This window comes from Gymnoscopelus microlampas (assembly GCF_963454915.1).
Source record: "Gymnoscopelus microlampas genome assembly, chromosome: 10".
NCBI lineage: Eukaryota > Metazoa > Chordata > Actinopteri > Myctophiformes > Myctophidae > Gymnoscopelus > Gymnoscopelus microlampas.
Window position 1 is genome coordinate 12,921,165 of NC_139947.1, and position 22,610 is coordinate 12,943,774.

At 44.3% G+C, this 22,610-nt stretch overlaps 1 protein-coding gene across 1 annotated transcript in view; it reads right to left on the minus strand.

Moving 5' to 3' along the window:
• The window catches only part of LOC311054076 (cadherin-4-like), a gene marked incomplete at its 5' end in the record, with an annotated part of 117,848 nt that overhangs the window by 16,930 nt on the left and 78,308 nt on the right, over nt 1-22,610 (minus strand). Inside the window, 3 exons of the mRNA XM_084069956.1 lie at nt 10,283-10,539; nt 15,276-15,461; nt 20,901-21,038. Of these exons, the coding sequence (XP_083926082.1) occupies nt 10,283-10,539; nt 15,276-15,461; nt 20,901-21,038 (581 nt within the window). The remainder of the gene's footprint in view (nt 1-10,282; nt 10,540-15,275; nt 15,462-20,900; nt 21,039-22,610) is intronic.

The window sequence follows — 22,610 nt, forward strand, 5'->3', positions numbered from 1 at the left end:
GTGCGTGTGCGTGCGTGTGCGTGTGCGTGTACGTGTGTGTGCATGTGTGTGGATGGAAGGGGTTGTGTTTGATCAATACGTCCATGGCACTCTTGGTCCAATAGGAGAATAGATATGCCTGTTAGCTGGTGAAGGCATTAGCCTTGGCTATAGGGCAGGGGAGGAACAATGGTTCATCTCCAGAATTTAAGTACAGTACATTCTCACTCACATCTCCTGAAGTACTTTATCTGTTCTTTCTGTTCCATCAGATCTCTCTGAATCCGTACCACCTCCCCCCTCATCATCTGATCTTTCTGAACCTATACATCGCCTCACCCCTCATCTTCCTCACCCTCCTCATCCATCTATTCATATTTTTTCTCATTTCCTTTGCATTTCGGGCTCCTTCGCCTGCGACCCTGGCAGCGGCAATCGTACTTATGATTTATGAACATGCAATATCAGCCCCGCGCGGGTGACACGTTGGCCGGCACGTGACAATGTTTCCACATCCATCTGATTTAATTTAGTCGCAGTCAGCCAGGGGGCCACTAAGTCATTTTGTTATGTGACATCTATTTTCAACTCTTATAGCCATCTAAATTGAAATGGATTTTTATATGCTACGGATCAGGTCTGCTGCTTAGAGCCAAATACATTCACAAACAAATACATACAGATAACTTATTTATGCAGGTGCATTTCTACCATGGTAGGAGTGGGTGTGTTTGGGGGGTGTTGGGGATGGATGGGTGCCGATGTGGAGGGTGTAATCTCCTCTCCCCTGCAGAGAAGGAGGAGGGACTTTCCCAGCAGGCAGTGGCTGAGTTCCTAGCCGTGTAGCGCAGTACAGGAAAAGGAATCATAGAGGTGATATTCCTGCACTCCCGAGGTGAGCTGAGCCCCGTGGCCACTGACTGTCAGACTGTGAAATGAGTGGCAGTGCTGGAGCATGTCTAGCACAGTGGGGGGAGGGATAAAAGTGTGAAAAGGTAGTAAGAGACAAAAGAGGACACAGTCACTGGTTGAAGCACAGTAATGTGATCTGGATATGTCTAAATTCATAGAATTGGAGAAAACCACTGGTAACAAACGGCTTCAGCTTGAAAACCAATCCTGATACCATCCCATATGAAGGACCACCCTGAAGTCTTTGCATTGGTTCTGTGAAGCTGTTATCCTATATTGGAAATGCCTAGATGGTGGGTCAACAATGGACCGACGGTGGATGGTGGACGATTGGACATCACAAGCGTAACATCCGGACTCGCGAGGCGGCAGGGCCGTGGGAAGACGTAATAGGTTACGGGTGCTGTATGTGCATGCGTGCCTAGTGTGTGCGCGATTTGCGTTTTTTGGGGCGTTTTTTTGTGTTACTTTAATTTGGTTAATTCGTTTCCAGAACATATATTGCACTAAATCCCCCCAAATAACGAACAAACAACAACAGGCACATTATGCAAAAAAAAAGAATATTTTTTATGTTTTATTTATTTATATAGATATAGATAAGCTATAGATATAGATATAGATATAGATATTTTTAATACTTTATTTTCAGGGGGTGCTGCAGCCCCCTCAGAACCCCTACTTCCCACGGCTATGCGAGGCGGGAAATTAGTGGCGGGGCTGGATCATGTCCAGCACAGAGGGGGGGGGGATAAAAGTGTGAACAGGTAGTAAGAGACAAATTATAGAAACGAGAGGGAACTCACATTTACTGGTTGAAGCACAGTAATGTGATCTGGATGTGTTGTTACTATCCTCAGCACACCTGAAATTTGGCAGTAATTGCAAAGGTATTCTTTCCTTTTCACCCCCATGTTGTTGTTTTCTTTTCCATCTCTGTTTACCTGTGGCTGAGATTTGGGACACCTTTCTTTCTGTCCATTGAAAGGTGGACAGACCCTGTTCTTTCTGTGGTTCTCGGCTGTCTGATAACGATTTAATAGGATTAGAGCTGGGGTGCCTGGTGGCTCAGCCAGTTAGTGCACAGACCATTATCCTCCTAGTGAGCGCAAGGATCCAGGTTAGAATCCGACCCCATCTTGTTTCACACGTCTTTCTTCTCTCTGCCCTTGGTTTCCTGTCTCTCTACACTAAACTGAAATAAAGCATAAAGAATGGCAAAAATAACTAATAATATAGAAAGATAAGACAAAGTATAAGAAAAAAGGCCTCTGGGTTCACCATTGCACTTTCATTAAGTCTACCAAACAGTGCTCAATGCAGATGTAATAAAACATATGTGAAGTAAATTAAGCACATAATGACCCACCGACTGAGCAAGTTTTCCTACTCATTTAAGAGATGACCCAGAGTATAATTAGCCTTGTTTTGTTTTGTTGTTGTTCTTTTTCTTTCTAAGAAAACTTCAGGCAGGTTGAGGACATGTCAGCAGGGTGCTGAAAGCAGATCCCAGTCTAGGTGTCTGGTTTCAACAATGGCTTCCTCTTAATTCACTTTTTATTACATTTAGGTTCAGGGTTTTCAGGTAGCTTTCAATTACACGGTAGGGCTAATTGGGCCATTAGAACAAGGTTTTTGGAAGGCAGTTGCAGTGTTGTTGTTTACAAATACCCACCATTTGCAACACCGCTTTGGGGGCGACTGGCAGTCAGTGGCCAAGACTAACTTTTAATGAAGTGTTTTCTGTTTAGTTGGAAAGGTAAATACTTATCGTTTACCCCCTGTGCTTTTTGTAATGAAAAAAACAAAACAAAAACTAATTAACGTACTTTGCGGTGTGAAAAGTGTTTCTGTTCCTTCTCTTCCCTCATTTCAAATGCCTCCCCAAGCAAACATATACACTGAGGTTTGTCTCATTTGGGGGTCGGTGTGTGTGTGAGTGCGTGGGGTGAATGGATGATTAAGGCTGGCAGGTTTAGTGATGTTAGCAAGCAGCAGGGAGGAGGTACGACATTTATTTTTCAAAACCATGACCCCGAGGATGAAAAATGCATGTCTCAAGCTCAGGCACGGCGTTGTGGGTAATCATTTATGCGAGCTTCTCCCAATCCCATGTGGACCTGAACGTGCAGCATCTGACAGGTGATGCATGATACCTCCCTCTGCCCTCCTTCGTCCCCCACCTCCACCCTGCCCCCCTGCTCCACATCAACCCCACAACGAACCCCCCCGTCCGTCTGCTTCCCCGTCCCTCCGTCTGATGTCAGGTTCAAACTACCACCTGCATTCATCTCTCCACCGCCAGACTTGATTTTACACTTGTATGACTTCCGTAAATCGTCGGGACCTCCGTTATACCGCCTCCGCCGGGACCCCTGTTATCGCCGCCAGGACCCCCGTTATATACCGCCGCTCCCGTTACCGCCGCCGGGACCCCCGTGGACGGCACTGCAGATATATAAATAGATGGATTCCATGTAATCTCTACATTGCATGCATGGCACATACAATAGGCTATCGCATTGTAGATTAGTAGGCGTGCGTTCTGTTCTGTGTGGCAGACAGACAGAGAACATTTTCGACGACTTTATACCGCCCGTCCCGGCAGATTATTACATTACATTACATTACAGTCATTTAGCAGACGCTTTTATCCAAAGCGACTTACAATAAGTGCATTCAACATAGGTAGGGAACGAAACTACTAATCACCAGAGTTCGTAAGTGCATTTCCCGTAAAAACAAGAAACCAAGAGTATACCTAGCGCTAAGGTAAAAGTGCAATATATAATCTACTTTCATAAACACATGAGATAAAATAGCCAAATCAAATGAGCACGAGCTAATAGATCCAATACAACAATACAACAATAGTTCCAACAACTAGTTAACAACAAGTAGGCCAGGCAAAGAGGAAGGGTAGTGTTTCCTGAAGAGGTGGGTTTTCAGCCTGCGGCGAAAGATGGGCAGTGACTCTGCTGTCCTGACATCAGTGGGAAGTTCATTCCACCACTGGGGCCAGAACAGAAAAAGGTTGTGACCGTGTCGATCGACCAGAAGGACCGTTGAGTGTCGAGGGAGTCAGTCGCCCCGAGGTAAACATGCTCCACACAGATGACGTTCAAATTTGCATCTTCCCGGTGGCTTTTGTTTGCATTTCTCCTGCTAAAAAACATCCATGGTGTGCAACTTCAGCAGCAGTGCAGTGCTTGAGATTGTCTGCGCTTGAATCGGCTGTTAACATTAAACGGGGCTCATTCAATATGTGAGAACAGACAATATGGATTTGGGAATGTAATTACAACGCATATGTCTCATTTTAAAACCGAAGGTTAAAGAGATTAATATAATAGTAATAATAATAAAAAGCTGGTTGTCGGTTCCTCACGGGTCCATACGAGTCTATCCATTTCAAATGGATCCGACCGAGACCCGTGGCAAATGGAACTGATCCGACCTGTGCCCGAGAGACAAGTCAATAGCCCCGACCTGGTTCAGATCTTCGGTTCCGGGCGGACCCGTGCTACCCTCTAGTGTAAATACACTTTACACTGCATTTCGAACTGTACTGTACAATACTGCACTGTATGTGAATGCCTTGTTCATTAATTTATACAGTCCCTCTCAAATGAACAAATAAAGTAAAGTAGATGGATGTAAATGGGATGAAAACAGGAGCACCGCATGTTTGGTTTACAGTTAGAAAGAAAATAAGAGCTTTTCTGTGTGTGTGTGTGTGTGTGTGTGTGTGCGTGTGTGTGTGTGTGCGCGCGTGCGTGTGTGTGTGCGTGTGTGTGTGTGTGTGTGTGTGTGTGTGTGTGTGCGTGTGTGTGTGTGTGTGTGTGTGTGTGTGTGTGTGCGTGTGCACGCGTGTGTGCGTGCGTGCAAATGCGCGTGTGTTTGTGTAAGATGTTATGTGCAAATGTGATAGGGGAATAGGGAGGGCGTTGGAGAAAGTGAATTAAGCAGAGAGAGAGAGAGAGAGAGAGAGAGAGAGAGAGAGAGAGAGAGAGAGAGAGAGAGAGAGAGAGAGAGAGAGAGAGAGAGAGAGAGAGAGAGAGAGCAGCTGGCGTCCTCCTAAATTATAATGTACACCCAATTTACTCTCATTTACTGTGAAATTAGCTGGTTAATGTGTTTACATCTTCTCCCCAGAGAACACGGGGAGGAAAGGGGCTGGTGGAGTTTGAGGGTTGGGTGGAAGAAGGAGGTATTAATGTTACATACGCAGACCCAGGTTTCTGCTTCGACCACACACAGTTGTTATCAGAGTTGGTACCCACCCTATCCTGATAAGAGAGGAGCAGGATAATGATCTGCGCTGTCTCTTAAAGACAAACTGCACGTGTACGTGTTTGTAGTCCGAGACTCTGCTGTTTTTGTGAGATCAATATCAAGTAAATAATATCATATATCATAATATCAATACTATTATACTTGGAGTTTTTTTTTGTTGAAACTTTAATGCCATTAAATTTGAAAAATAAATATCCAACTTTCTATTTCATCAATATGAAGTTGAAGTTCAAATGTTTTTCATATACTGTACACTTACATTATACTTTAGTCGATTCTAAAATGTGATAGGCCACAGCTATGCTACTAACTCTGTTGGCAAACGTTATAGAGCAGTGGTTTTCAACCCTTTTCATATCAAGGTCCATTGTTTATTTGGCATTTGAGCCACGGACCACCATTTGATGAGATTTAGCCTCTCAGACCCAAAACTTAGAATATGTTATCGTTGGATTAGGTTAGGGTTATAGATATATAATAAAAAAAAAAAAAAAAAAAAATTAAAAACTTTTTAAAATTATTTTTATTGGTGGCTTTGGATAAAATATTGGTGGCTATAGCCACCGAAGCCCCCGCGTAACGACGCCCCTGGTACCATAGTAGAGATAACAGGCAAACGTTAATCAAAATAACAATTCTTTAATTAAGTAATGCGGATGTTTAACAATAATTTAACTCTTGAGCTCTCAAGAGTTAAAGATCTATAAGGGTCCATTTGATTTCATTTTACGCTCTCAAGAGTTAAAGATCTATAAGGGTCCATTTGGTTTCATTTTACTCTCTCAAGAGTTAAAGATCTATAAGGGTCCATTTGGTTTCATTTTACACTCTCAAGAGTTAAAGATCTATAAGGGTCCATTTGGTTACCGACTCTCCATCATTTAGCTGGGGGACCACCTGGAACCCCCTCAAGGACCACTGGTGGTCCCCGGACCACTGGTTGAGAACCACTGTGAGAGCATCAGGTCCTGAACAAACTGGTCCGAGGACAATTTCTACCCACAGGAGATAAAACTAGGGCTGCCCAATATATCGAAAATATATCGTCATCGCAATATCAACATGCGCAATAGACATATTGAAACATGCTTTTACACATCACAAAAGAGATTAGGCCTATTAAACTTGTTTTCCAGGTATAAAGGTTATTATTTTGTTTAGAATACAAGAAGATGTTTTAAGCGAAGCAGTGAGAAACTGTATTGCTAAGTTGTTGGTATATTCATTGTCAATAGCAGCTGTAGCCAGATGCAATGTTTTCAGTAAAACCATATTGTTAGAATGGAATATATAATCCATTATATTCATATAGAATGGATATATACTCCATTTATTTCTTCTTCTTTTTTTTTAGGTGTGTGCATACACACCTAAAAAAACTCATTGTCTGGGTTCATGTTAGCAGAAACCTAAGGCAGAAAGACATTAAAACTGTATCCTTCGGTATGTTCCAGAGTCATATCGCCATTGCATGTTTTCTTAATATCGTCCAGCCCTACACAAAATGTTTTTTGATTATGTTGTCATCTTTTAAAAAAAAATGTATGTGAGTGTCTCCAATCCAATGTGGACCTGAAGATGCAGCGTGCAACCAAATAACTTATCTCAAAAGCTGTTGGCCGGATTGCTATGGAATTTGCTGTTCACCTTCATGCTCCCACAGAGGATCAAACACTACGGATTGGTGATCTCATTGCCTTTCTTCTAGCGCCACCCTTAGGCCAACATTTCCAGTTGGTTGTAAGGAGCAGTACAGACTCTAGGGGCTGCTAGCAGGGCTTTTAGACTCTTTGTCTTGTTCATCCGTATTTTTGATCTCTTTACCTTGTCTTGACTTATTTTCTTCTTGTTTCATCACACTGTTGAGGAGAACAAGCTTTGTACGGTCTGCCATGTTGCTACCGGCTGGTATTGTTCACAGTTGAGAAATAAAGAACTTGACCTTGAGTCAAGTTGCTTGATTGCTGGTCAGCAAGCAAATGTAGCCGATGCACTGGCCATGTTTACTATGACAGCAGAAAAAGACAACTGGTCAAGTGGTACATGTCTTGCTGATGAATTGACCACAATCCAAACAAGCTCCTGGAGCTTTTTGTGTTATCCTTTTAGCATAACTTTTCACTGTACTACATGTACTGTTAACAATCTTGTTAATGAAGTATTCAATCAATCAATCAATCAATCAATCAATCAATCAATCAATCAATCAATCAATCAATCAATCAATCGGAGTAAACTTTTAAGCACAACTTCTCCAGAGACACACAGAAGACTGCTGAGTGTTAAGGTTGCTAATGGATAGTTTGCCCTACAACAAGTAGGTAATATAGAGACACAAGTCAAATTCCAAGACTCAAATTTCTGCCTCCTCACCTCTGTCCTTCGTCTTCCACGTGCATGGATAAACTGCCAAAATGGTGACCTGCCAAAATATGTGACTTAACATAATGTCAATATAAGTCTACAAAATGGTCACACATTTTGTAAGGTCACCATTTTCACTGTAACACCACCATGCTGAAGGACAGAGGATGGAGAACGCGAGGAGGCAGAAATGTGAGTACTGGAAGTTGGCTTTTGACTTTTCTATATAGAAGACAGGAGTGTCATGGCCCAGGGGCGTCACTACCGTCACGCAGACAATGCGGTTGCGTTGGGGCCCATGACGTTAGGGGCACATCCCCAGCCAGGGAAAAAAAAAACAAAACGTTGTTTGTGTACCCGAAATTCGTCACAAACCCGCAAAAAACGTCACGCAGAACCCACAAAAAAAGTATCAGAAACCACTAATAACCACTAATAACCGCAAAAAAAATTGCATGCGCGTTCATGAGGGCCCGCTGTTACTGCCTCGCGTGGGGGCATACTGTTGCCTCGTTACGCGACTGACCTGGCCTTTTCTGAACTAAACTAAAATAAAGTACTCATTTATCCAAAGAGTAAGAAAATAAATACATTTTCTCCAAACACAGACGTTATATACAAATGTTACAAATGTAACTCAATATCATAAATGACACAGAGTCACATACCTTCTTTATTTTTTTAACACAGTTCTTATATGCAATACTAAGATGAACCTATGGTATTTTCAATAGAAAAAAATACTTCCTTGACCCACGGGATAACGGCGTGTCGTCAGGACTTAGATACTCTATGATACAGGTACAAGCAGCGAAATGCTCTGCAACAAAATGTCACTGCTTGCCTCTGATTTGTGCCCAGTGTACCTGTCTCTTCTTTTAGTGTTTGTCAGATCGTTGACTACATTTCCAGTGTTTCAGGTCATTAATGTTTCTGGCTATGTCGATGTTCCTTGTTGTTTGCTGAACTCCCAGTAAATAACTTTAATCGGTGATTCTACTTTGGTCTCTGCACTTGGGTCCACCTTCTTCGCTACTCTATGACAAGGAGGAGGAATTAACTGCTTTGAAGCATGTGGAAACAATTTAGCTATGTCAGTACTTGGCTCAGATGTATTGCTTTTATATTTTGCCCCAGCTCCAGTGTTCGATCATTCTAACCCTTCTGAACACAGAAGTGTTCTCATGAGAGTAAAATTGTGCTCTTGAAAGAAAGGCTGGGATCAAGGAAGGTATGAACAAGGATTAAGGACCCCTCTTTCCAATACTCAAGTACGAATTGTAATGAACAACGTTCACATAGTCGAGTACTATTTGACCACGGATATCTATACTTTCACTCACATGACCATTATGCAGGTGCATCTACAGTATATAGTTAAGTTGACAGCATGATGGAATGGAGGCCAGCTGGTCATTTAAAGGTTGGTTCACATTTGAAATCCATAGAGCTTTAACATTCTGTCTGCCGGCAGACAGAATGCTGTTTCAGCATTGGCTATGGCCAGGTGTGTGTGTGTGTGTGTGTGTGTGTGTGTGTGTGTGTGTGTGTGTCTGTGTCTGTGTCTCTGTGTGTGTGTGTGTGTGTGTGTGTGTGTGTGTGTGTGTGTGTGTGTGTGTGTGTGTGTGTGTGTGTGTGTGTGTGTGTGTGTGTGTGTGCGTGCATTCATGCGTGTGTGCATTTATTATATGGAATACACACACCTGTAATTAACCTAGAATCTAGTACTCTTAATTAACCCTCTTAACCTTGCTACTCAGAGTGCTAGACTGGCTTATAATCTCTGCAGCCTTTGAGAGATGGGCAATGTCAAGATTTAGCCCCATCCCTGCCCCTTGACCTCCAATTGCCGAGATGGAACAGAGGCCTCTCTGCCTGCTGATTGTGCATATTTATGCAGGGATGATTTACAAGCCGTGCACTTCAATTAGAAATCTCTGTGTACAGCTGGAAATGTTCAGCTGGACAATATAGCACCTGGCCATTATACTGTAGAACCTAACTATTGTAAATGCTGCAAGGCTGGAGGTCATTTGAAACAGCAAAGTAGAGTATAGAAATAGTGTAGAATTTGAACACACTGAAATAAGGGGGAAAGTCATTTCCAAAAATAAAATGCTTTCAGAGAGATGCTACACCCACAGCACATGTTACTTTATGTATAGTGCAAAACTAGGACCGTGACCTTTGAACATAAAAAAATAAGAAAAAAAAGAATAGTGCGTGCCCTGACCGTAGTCCTAAATCATCTGCTACTGTAAAATTAAACCAAATCACAATTGTCTGAGTTGTTGCTGTGACAGACAATTTAACAGACATATGCTGGCTATTACAGTACACTGGATCCACTGATCATGGCAGTAATGACACGCACGTCGTAGACACACAAACAGTACAACCCAGGACAGTCCACCCAATGCAGGGAAACACCAGCAGTTATACAATGAATGTTCTTTCACTATGCTGTATATTTGAATACGTTTCTGTCCAGATGCCTCAGCTTTGGGTCAGTGATGTTCGGCTGTACAAAATATACTGTATTGGTGTGATTTTTCTTATTCTCTATTCTGGGGCAAACATTTGGCAAAAATACTGTAGCAGATCTACAGCCTCACAACGTGTCACAATGCAACACGTTGAGCATGTAGATTGGTATCATTGACCGGAGTCGCTGGGGGCTCCTGTCAACAAAGTATTTAGGGTGTGAGGGGTTAATCCAGTTAGTGTGTACCTGATGGTCTGTGGCATCTGCAGCCTGTCGGGGTCGGAGGCAGAGAATGTTGTCAGGCTGGTGCCTGCAGGGACACCCTCCTCAAAGCGGATGTGCTTGGGGTTGGTGGGGAAGTAAGGTGGCTCGTTAACGTCCTGGACGGAGATGGTGACGCCCGCTGTGGACTGGAGCGAGGACTGGATGCCGCTGGCCAGGTGGGCCTGGTTGGATACCACCACCGTCAGCATGAAGGCACGGTTCATCTCAAAGTCCACCGGCTAGAGGTAATGAGAGGGATGAGATACAGTAAGTCCCGGTAAAACCCAGGTTGTTATATTCAGATCTTCTGTAAACAAAACACTGGAGGTAGGCTAGTGTGTGGAGAGAGGTTTTTAGAACCCAGCAGGAGGGAAAAAATACAGTGCTCATTTCAGCGTGTCTGATTCTAAATTAAATGCATGATTGTACAAAACAAAACAAAAAAGTGTTCTATAACTGTGAAGTTCACTCAAACATCACTGGATTAAAGCTATAAACTACAGCATTAAAGCTACAATCTGTTCAGTGTTTGCGACAATGTACAAAATATGTATTACTATATGTAGGCCTATATACAAGACAGCTGCACATCTATTGTCCAATCCAGTATGCCATCAGCTTCAAATAACTGTATTGACATTGCCAACCAGTAGGTGTCCTCCCAAATACAATGGAAGAGTAGAAGACCACCTCCAACCACTGCAGATGTGCTAGTTATATTGAATTAACATACTCTAACATACAAATTAATTAAAATAATGTTTCATTAATTAAAATGAGACCCAGATTCTAGCCGTAAATTTCTGTTACGGTTGGTAGGTAGGTACTTATTGATCCCCAGAGGGAAGTCAGGTTGTTACGCCAGAGCTCATAGAACACAAACATAGTATACACAGTGTACACAAGACAGGACAGCATATACATAACAGGAGAAAAGCAGATACTCCAAATCTCAACAGTTATCTGACATCTGGAGATGGAGAGGGGAATTTGGCACGGATGTGTCTCTTCACCATGGTATCCAGGTATTGAACACAGAGTCAACTTGTCAATTTAAAAAAATCTCCCATTTCATGGTCATTGCATCTGCGTTGAAGGGAGTCTTGTCGATGATAAATACAATACGGAGTAGATGGGAGCTCTGCTGAGCCACCCCAGATATATTGAATATCTTACCTTTAAACTTCTCTAAACCTCCTCCAACAATCCACCCTCAAAAACCCCTTCCCACCATTTCAACCCTCCATACCTGTAATTACCACCCCTGCCGGCCAGGGTTAAACTATTCATAGACTCCTGTCATGACTCTGCCTTCTTCGCATGTACAGTAATTGTGTGTGTGTGTGTGTGTGTGTGTGTGTGTGTGTGTGTGTGTGTGTGTGTGTGTGTGTGTGTGTGTGTGTGTGTGTGTGTGTGTGTGTGTGTGTGTGTGTGTGTGTGTGTGTGTGTGTGTGTGTGTGTGTGCGCCTAGTGCATGCGCGCAAGTGCATGCATGCGTGCGTGCGCATGTGTGTGCGCAAGCCAGCCACATTCATCTACAGTATTTCTGCTGGCTGAGCCTAAACTGGAGTGATAGCACTGCGCTCTCATAATGAAGACCACACAGGTTAAAATGACAACCAACAGAGAGAGAGAGAGAGAGAGAGAGAGAGAGCCCTGAACAAATACGCTTCTTGTAGGTGTGGCTGAAACATTTTTAGCTATGTGGTCGATGATTATCGTCACAGGGCTCATGTCTGTTGCTTTTGATGCTGATGATAAAAGACTGTGAGCTCATCTGTATGTTGTGATACCTCTGCGTTATCAGTGGACGGCGTGCGACAGCCCTGTGCCGACGCAAGGAAACATCCGTCATCACACAGATAACATGCAGACGCCCCAGTGCCGATGTATGAAAGCATCCCTCATCACGCAGACAGCTCCGTTGACTAGTGTGCCGGGAGGAGACTTGTCTTCTATATGCGGAAGGGTGCTGAGATGTCTTGTTGTTGTTTTGTTGTTCGTATTTAGAGTAGCCAATAATTATTTTTATCTCCCAATTAAATTACAATTTAGGTATTTAGCAGACGCTATTTCCCCGAGCGATTGATAAGTGCGAGAATTCCTCCCCACAAAATTGCCACCACTGTTTTGATTTGATTTGATTTGATTAAGGATCCCCATTAGCATGGTGCCATAGCAGCCAGCTAGTTGTACCCTACTGGCTCACTTGCCCCCACCGTGAGGACGTAGTGCCTCCGTTCTATTCCTGTTCAACATACCTCGCTGACAGTCGCCACCCCAGCCAGTGGGATAAAGTCCAGTGACAAAGATCGCCCCCCCCCCCCCCACCCACCCCACCCTGGCTTCCTTCCCCTGAATATGACCAGTTGTGTTCATATTCATATGGACGATCGAACAAACCGGATGCACTGCGGGATTGAACATGGACATGCCCATGTTGTGTACTGTTGTACAGTGTTGTGTACTCATGTCCATGCATAGTGACCCTGTGGTGCATCCTCTGGGAGCCCATCAACAAGCTGTTCCATGCTCGAGGATCTTTGATAAACAGAGAACATTCAGTGCATAGGGGGGTCCAGAGGATGGCCGAAGGCTGCCTAACACAGAGACACACACACACACTGACACACACTGACACACACACACACAGACACACACACACACACACACACACACACACACACACACACACACACACACACACACACACACACACACACACACACACAGCCTGAGGGAAGGATGCGAATAAGGAATGAGAGTTCAATAACGTGGCCTCAACCTCTTGCCCATGAGAAAATAAATCTGCTATCGGCCCCACATCACTGCGCTCCGTCCCTTCATTTTAGCTGTAATAACTTGATCTGACTTATCTTATCCCTCATCTCTTGAGATCCACCCACTCTCTCTCCTCCCGAATCCCTGTACTGCTCACTCGTCTCCTCATCTCCACTTGCTCTGCCATCCTCTGCATTCGTCACAAGCTGTGATTTACATATCTTAATGAGTCATCCGAGCCGGGGCGGAGGGTGTTTGTGTGTTTACGCGAACACTTGTTTATGTGCCGACGCTATTACCAGTGAGGACGCTGCCTCATGAGCTCCCCAGAGAGCAGTCTAAACGTGTGACATGTTCTGGTTGAGACCTCAGCCCTTGTTCAGAGAGGAGCCGGGGTCCCTGCTGGGAGATTGCAACAAACGTAGATGTCAGTGCAATGTAGCGATGTATCTCTGCCAGCAGCCACAGAGGCCCTGGTAAACACTCACAGTAGAAATACCAACGCAGGGCCTTCCAGTGACTTCTCGCCTGCCTATCCCAGGTTGTTTGATATGAAGCCGATTAGTGTGGGTAGCCATTCCAGCTCCTGGTCCCCAGAGAGAGTTAAAGCCTTTTTTGTTTACTCTCTGAGACAGTCTATTCGTCGCTGTTCCCTTGGGAGTCCTGTCTCTTATTTTATGATTTCCTGATAACTTCCCATGGGGTCACTACGGAAGCTTAAAGCTGCCCAGCTGCCTGCTGAATTTTACATCAGGGAGCGAGTGGAGAGGAGAAGATTATAAAAGGCAGTCATCTAGAGATAATGAAGAGAAGCAAAATGCCAGCTCTGGGCGCTGAGGGAATTTGAGAGGTGTTATAGAGATTTGTGTTATTGTAATACAGTATATAACATTTGCGTTGCAGTAGTCTGGAACAAAGGAAAAATACCCCAGGCTCCTCAAGTTTGGGTAAATAATCAAGTTATTTACACAAAGCACCTGCTACACTCTATATACATTCAAGGACAGACAGACGGATACACACACCTGCTCTGATAGAGTTCAAATCAGACAGACGTAAAGCATTGGCCAACTTTTACTTGAAGGAACAATATAGAAAACTGACAACATTTAACTAGGCTGGTATTGAATTCTTTCAATGTACACATATTGAACAGTAGTCCTAGAGTGCGTGTGTGTGTGTGTGTGTGTGTGTGTGTGTGTGTGTGTGTGTGTGTGTGTGTGTGTGTGTGTGTGTGTGTGTGTGTGTGTGTGTGTGTGTGTGTGTGTGTGTGTGTGTTGTGCGTACGTGCACACGTGCGCGTGTGGGTGCATTCTTGTGTGTGTGTACTGTGCATGCATGCGCGTGTGTACAGTATGTGTCTATAGACAGCATGTGTGTACATTTAAAGTATTGTAGATTAGCCTAGTTTCAAGATTAAATATTTGTATTGTTACATCATGCAAGTATACAGGCTCTTGCAGCAACAAAACAAAATAAAAAATAGCGATAAAATAGTAATAGTAATAATGATAAATAATAAACTAAGTTAGTTTCATATGGATAGTAATGGCAGTTGTCTATTTTCCCTGTTGTTAAAAGTAAAAACTGGGCTGAAGCATTAAACAGTGTGTTTAACTCTACCAGAACAAGTTGTTACAAGACAAGACTGTGTTGGCTGTGTTTCAGCCATTTACCACAGCAACCACTACATTATGACTGCATAAAAAAACACTGCATTGTAATTGTAAAATCAATACCTCATTTCCTACAATGGGTTCAGCAGCTATTGTGTTGCAAGTCTGCACGCTTGTGTGTTGGCTGTGAAGGACACAGTGGTCTCCAATTCCTCATTTGGACATAAAGGGGCTTTTCAAAGTCAAAGGACCCCAATCTGTCCTCAGGTGACTCCCTAGACTATTGCTATTGCCTTTAGCAACCATCCTGACAGTGGAAAGCCCACATGGCCAAATAACACCAGTTTATGTGTGTGACTGTGTGTACAGTACAACATTAACCTGTACAGGGCAAACCACATGCTGATTCCATGGCATCTTGACTAAAAAAAACTAACAAAACAAACAAAGACAGTTGCTGGATCAGATTTCAGAGGTACAGCGTTGCTGCTCAAAAAAGTACCTTTGAAGATTAAAAATCCCTTTTAACGGGAGCCACTTGGTTTGCAGTCTCAATTTTACTTGGCACGCCATCTTACCTTCACCACGGTGACCATGCCGTCGTTGGAGACCGGGTCGGTGCGGATGGTGAAGTGTCCGGTGGGGTCTCCACTGATGATCCGGTAGACGGCGTTCCAGTTGGGCGAGTGAGGCTGGTCGGCATCGATCACAGTCAGGTTAGCCACTGCCACGTCCACCCTGTTCTCTGGAACCTCACCGGTAAACTGATGAGGCATGGGAGCGAGAGAGAGAGAGAGAGAGGAGAATGTTAGCCTGCACCACAATGGTGCTTCAATCCGTCTTTATCTTGGCTGGAGCTGCAGCCTTCTGGGATCTTTCACGAGCCATTTGAGGACGACAATTTCTACAAAGTGCCACTGAGTGCCTTTCACCTCCATGTTCATTTTTCTTTACAATACAACAAGCCCACTCTCACTTCCCTTCCTTTTGGGTTTGCAGTTATAGCAAGCATTAAGCTTGCTATAACTGCAAACCCTCATTAAAGTAGTTCACCCAAAAAATGTCTTATTTTTTATCAATTACACACCCCATGAAGCCTTGAATTCAGGGAGATGTTTTTCATTTTCGTCACACTCATAAGCCAATAATTTGATGAACAGGGATGACCGGCAGAGTCTATCCGGTAGGAGACTCAATTGAGTCTTAGTAATGTGACAAAAACATCTCCATGAATTCAAGGTTTCTTGGCGTGTGTAATTGATAGAAGATAAGTAATTCTTGGGGTGAACTACTCCTATTAGAGGCTACTATTTCAATTCAGTAAAAAAGCATGCACGCACATACGCACACGAGCACACACAGAGAGATATATATATATATATATATATATATATATATATATATATATATATATATATATAGAGAGAGAGAGAGAGAGAGAGAGAGAGAGTGAGAGAGAGAGAGAGAGAGAGAGGGGGGGGGGGGGGGGAATTCTGTTCCAGTACCAATGGCTCCCCATGTCGATTTCCCCTCCATTCTCTATTGTTGTCCTAGAGAGCAATAATATTCCATTGTGTTTAAAGGCATTAAGGCAGAGGAGGATGGAAGGTGTGGTGACAGACAGAGAGGGCTGCAGTGACAGAGGCTCAAGCAGCTGTGTAAGTCTGTATGAGAGGTTTGAAGATGTTCTCCTGCTCTACAGACACATGTGCTTTGTCCTGATAAGCCTGATGAAGAGTGAAGCTCTGTCTGTCGTCTGTCTGTTCTGGTGGGATTGATCAAAGCTATCCAGACTCAGGGGATTAAAGCAGAGAGAGAGACAGAGAGAGAGAGAGAGAGAGACAGAGAGAGAGAGAGAGAGAGAGAGAGAGAGAGAGAGAGAGAGAGAGAGAGAGCGAGAGAGAGAGAGAGAGACACAGACAGACAGACAGAGAGACAGACAGACAGACAGACAGACAGACAGACAGACAGACAGACAGACATGCACCCACCCCAGAAACATGTCCATCAAACCCGGCACGAACTAGACGCCATGTTGTCAACAGGCGTGAAAGAGTTACTGAGCTGCTTATTTGAGTGTAGGATATAAAATAGCAAAGCCCCCTGACCAAACACTCCACCAGACCATAATACCCTGCCTGGCATCCCTCAACATCAGGCCAACAAACAGCCCACGGCAGCGGGCAGATTAGGTGTGCAGTGTGTGTGTGTGTGTGTGTGTGTGTGTGTGTGTGTGTGTGTGTGTGTGTGTGTGTGTGTGTGTGTGTGTGTGTGTGTGTGTGTGTGTGTGTGTGTGTATATCACTGTCCGTGCCTTCTATGCCACTGCTTCTCAAACCTTTTTGGCTCAGGGAATCCCTGTAAATAACTTTTTCCTCCACGGCACCCCTGAATTACTCTACAGCACCTTACATTTCATATGGTACGGTACGTAATTACATAAATCATCCCCCCTAAAATACAGTATGTCACGGGGAAAACTTGAGAGAATATCCGTTTCCGTTATGACAGTTTGAAAATAACTTTATACTTGACGTTTAACCACTTGAAGCCCAGGATCCCTATTCTGGGGTACCCTACAGTGCAACTCACTCACCCCAAGTACTGTATAAAGTGGTTAAACTGAAGCGATATTGATGAATTCCAAATATTATTAGCAATGTGTTTATAGGTATGCTGTAGGTAGTGTAGCTATTGATTGTATTATGTATTGCTGTATTGTCTACTTGTATGTATTTTGTTGCAATGTTGTTTGTCTCAGACCACAATGGAAATAAGTCGCACGACTTTCTTGTGATTGTATCCTTGACGTTTCTCAGATGAACATGTGTTTTTCCTGTATAACGTCAAATCAAATCAAATGAATTCCAAATATTATCAAAGTACTCCACGGCACCTGGCATCATGGCACCAATTTTGAAATGACCTGCAGAGCATGGACAGCCCCGCCCCCCCGCCTGCCTCCCCCTCCAGACTTTGCGTTAGTATAATGAAGCCTTTAGGGGCTAGTTAAGGCCGGCTTACATTCTATGTGATTAACACAGGAGAGAACAGCACAGCTCTGTTATTATTAATAAACTAGTTTAAAGCCTCAACTCGGGACTTATTTGAATGAGTAAAATGACCTTTTAACCAATCTGTCTGGTAGAGTCTGTTAATATAATATAACTAAATTATTACATCTGCTGCAGTGGTTGGAGGTGCTCTTCCTGCTCTTCCACTGAGACATCTTAGAACCCGGTGTCGGTTAGGACACCTGCTGGTTGACAATGTCAATAAAGTTATTTGAAGCAGATGGTGCACCAGATTGGACACTAGATGAGCAGCCATCTCCAATTACCTCTTTCCGTTGGGAGACGGAGACAATGGACATAAAACTTACGGATTGTAGCTTCATGATCCCTCCTCTCTTAGTCCCTCTAATTTAGTCAGCCATATGATTTCGCTCCCCCGTCTGTCTGTCTGTCTGTCTGTCTGTCTGTCTGTCTGTCTGTCTGTCCCTCTCTCTCGCCCCCTCTATCTCTTATTAGTTTGCTCTCTCTCTCTCTCTCTCTAGGCTTTACTCTAAAATGAGGATTCTTCTGTGATCTCACAATGTTAGAAACCTTGTCTCTGTGCCTTTGACTGGTACCAGTTAAAACATATTGCTTTCACTCTAACCTGACACTGGTTCAGGAGCTGTTATTAATGAACCAGGTGTGAGACCTCATTCATTGGAGACTCAGATTCTCTGATATTCGCTTCGCTCTTTCTGCGATATAGTGTCTCTCAGGATGGAACAAAGGCGAGGAGGAGAACAGGCTCTTTCACGGTGACTGGCACGGGACGCAGCGTTCGACAAAACACTTCATGCCAGCGCAGCCACCCACCTGTCACTGTGTTGGCACTTGGCAGTGGAGGAACTAGTGGAGGAGGTAGAGGGGGAGATGAGAAGAGAGAGAACATGCGACAAGGAACCTCATCATGGGGACGTTGTGGAGATGACATGTACTGTAGGAAGGAAGCCAAGGCACAGCGGTGGTGCTACCTACTGTAGTGCACAGGCATTCCCCCCTGACAGCATGGGTTTCACACACAACAACATACCTACTACTCCATCCATCCGTTCAACCATCCCTGTATCCCTTCATCCCTCTCCCTTCAGCTCCCATCCGTCCGTTCTTACATCACTCTCTCTGGACTCTCAATACTGTACATCCCTTCTACAGTATATCACATTTAAATCCATATTTTATTTGGTGTGGTCTTGTCTGTCTGTCTGTCTGTCTGTCTGTCTGTCTGTCTGTCTGTCTGTCTGTCTGTCTGTCTGTTTATCTGTCTGTCTGTCTGTCTGTCTGCCTGCCTGCCTGCCTGCCTGCCTGCCTGCCTGCCTGCCACACACACACACACACACACACACACACACACACACACACACACACACACACACACACACACACACACACACACACACACACACACACACACACAAACTGCCGTCTTGTAAAATGGGTCAGCTTCTAATAGGGATGATGAAATGTTAATCATCAACATTAAAGACAAATTCCCCAAGCTTTCTATTTGTGGGACACTTTGATAGTGTAGATGTATGGGGTTGCTGCAAACAGTACATATTTGCATAATGGCCCTGCGTTCTCTACAAAATGATTTTGTTGTTACCCCACTGCTAAACTGGATGATTTATGAGGGGAGTGGGTGAAAAGTGCTCTGCTCATCACAGCTCCAAGTCCTCCACTAAAGTTCATCATCAATATCCATGATAGCATTAACTTGTTTCCGTGGCAATGATGGAAATGCACTTAAACACACCGAAATACAGTTAGGGAATACCAATCTATTACTGGCCACTGTCATCCATATGCTGTTGTGACAAGAGAATCCTAATGGGGATGAGGGTGGTGCGGGGTGGGGGTGGTGAGTCAAGAAAGACTTCTGATTTACAACGATCCATGGCTGTGATTTACTGCTACTCTAACCAACAGCTCCTAGAATAAAACAATCCTTCATTCTCATCTCCTCTTCCCATCATTCTCTCATCACTTCTTCTTCCCTTTCCTCCTCTTCAGCATCACTTGGCGGGGCTCCCCCACACATCAACTCTTCTCTTTAAACACCTTTTTGGAGTGCTCACCTCCTCCTTCACGCTAATGCTAATCTGTTAGCGCTTTCTAGAGCTAGGTCTACTGCAGGTATAGGTACTGCCACAGCTGCTGTGATCACAGTTGCAGTGCTAAGCATCTTATCTACCCAGGAGGCCTATCCACACACACACACACACACACACACACACACACACACACACACACACACACACACACACACACACACACACACAGTAATATTGATGCCTAAAGCGAAACAGACACCTGGATGTAGAGAGACTCTTCATCATACCATTAAGCTATAATGTATCCTGGGATACAGGACACATGAACCTGCCTTGTCGCTTATGCTTCTGCCCCTCTAGCTATAAATAATACAAACTACTTCCATCCCTATGGCCCTTTGATGTTATACTATACAACATTCCATTGTTACCGACACGCCAGCAAATGGAGAAATAGAGACAGAGACAGCCAGGTCTAGAGACAGCATCACAGACAGGGAGACAGGCTTGGATTGAGTGCTAGTGAGAGAGTAATGTTTGGACAGCACTAATTCCTTCCACTTAATTCCTTCAGTGTTCACTGTTGCTGAGATGCATTGCATCATTCCATACATTACTTTCCTCTTTGATTCTTCCTCCGTCTTCACAATGACCTTTTGCAATGTAATCACTCCTGTAAACATCATTACCACCATGATAATCATCATTAACGATGAGCTGGCCTGTTTTCTTGTTGATTAAAGTCGATCTGGTTTAATCCGTGTCTGCCTGTGTCTGTGTATACGTGCGTGCCTGCATGTATGTGCATTATCTACAGCAAGCTTTTACTAAAGTCTCTTCAATCTTTCATTATTTTGTTTAAGTCATGATTACAGCCCCTCCCTTATTCAACCTTTCTGTTCCTCCATCCATTGTTCTGTTTCATCATTCCATCACTTGTATTTTCACTCCCTTGCTTACTCCTCTCTTTATCTGTCCACTTGTCACCCCTCCCCCCCATCATTCCATCAATCATTCACACTTTACTTCCCTCTGTCTCTCTTTAGGCCCCTCCCTCACCACCTCACTAGCTCCCTCATTTCCTTCCCTTCACTCACGGTTCTGGAGGTGAGCATGGGGGGATTGTCGTTGATGTCGGAGACCATTATGATGGCTGTAGCAGTGTTGGAGAGACCAAAGTTGAGGTTGCCCTCCATGTCCGTCGCCTGCACGATGATGGTGTACTGGGACACTTTCTGTGGGAGAGAAGGAGAACAGAAGAAGCACCATGTGAGTCATCATCAGCAGAAAACAGCAGGCTTGGCTACTACCCACCAGACCAGTCAAACAGCGAAGAACCTGAATGCAGAGGGGAAAACAACAGCTTGTGTAGGAGCTCTCCGCGGTCCTGGTGTCAACACGACAACAGCTTGTATGGGAGCTGTCCTTGGTGCTGGTGTCAACACAGTATCAACCAGGGAGAAGTCTATCAGGTCATTCAGATACCGCCACGTAGAAACAGCTAGATTAAGTGGTACTCCTCCTGAGTAGAACCCTGCACAGGATTGTTTTCTTAGTCCCGCTCCCTTGTGCTGGATTTCTGACGATTCCATCAATTTGTGTTAACTTTTGTTGGTTAGATGATCATGAAAGGCTTATATATATATAAATGATGCTTTAGAAAAGGTACTATATTTTTGGCAGATTCTTTATGTCATTACTGAATGTTATGTTTGCATGAAACAGAGTTAGTAAAACTCAGTTTTTTATTATATTGTACACCTTTGCAATGTAGTGTCTTGTAAGTCCATGTGGAATGGGCAGTCGGTACCAACAGTATAGTATAGTATGGCATTAAAATCAATCAATCAATCAATCAATCAGTCAGTCTACCCCCCCCCCCCCCCCGAAGAGAGAAAGGCTCAGCACTGTCTGAGATCGTCTGCACAGACACACCCCGCCAGTGTGTCAAGACAGATGATACGTATTCAGTGTCTCTGTTGGACAGATGTGAGGACAATGATCCGACTGACAGAGATTAATGGAGTATTGGTGACACAACAATATGAGACACTGACAAATGCGGTTCCATTTTCGGGGACAACACGGCATCACTGTGGTGGGGCCGCTGAAATGCCGCCGCTGTGCGCGTTTGTAGAGTTGTACAAGTGCTGTGTGCTGCTGTGATACAGAATGTCCACCCCCCACACCCCCCCCCCCCCTCTCTCTCTCTCTCTCTCTCCCACTTACTGTCCCGGGGTGTGGTTAATGGGCTGCAGCAAGGACAAGGTACAGAAGCTGCCTTTCGGGATAATGCATCTTGTCAGTAGGATTCTCAATTACACTCCCAGCATCTCTCTCACCTGCTAATTACTTAGTAAATATCCCAATTAGGCCGTGACTCCACATCAGTAGGATCAGACAGCCCTCCTCTCGGCTCCGTCTCGGCTCCAAACAAGACGACATGCATGACTCCAGCCCTGCATGAGGGTACACCTCATTAACACTCACACTCGCAAGTATGCATGGCGCGTACAAATGCGCGCGTGCACACACACAAACACACACACACACACACACACACACACACACACACGCACACACGCACACGCACACGCACACGCACACGCACACGCACACGCACACGCACACGCACACGCACACACACACGCACACGCACAAACTCCTGTATTGTATTTTCATGTCTTGTTTAAAAAGCGACCCGTTAGAAGCATGCATGGACATGCCATCAGTGCATGTACACACAGCGCTCTCACTAATTAAAGAGCCTGTAAACAGGAAATGCCCTGTTTTGGGCATTTCCTGGT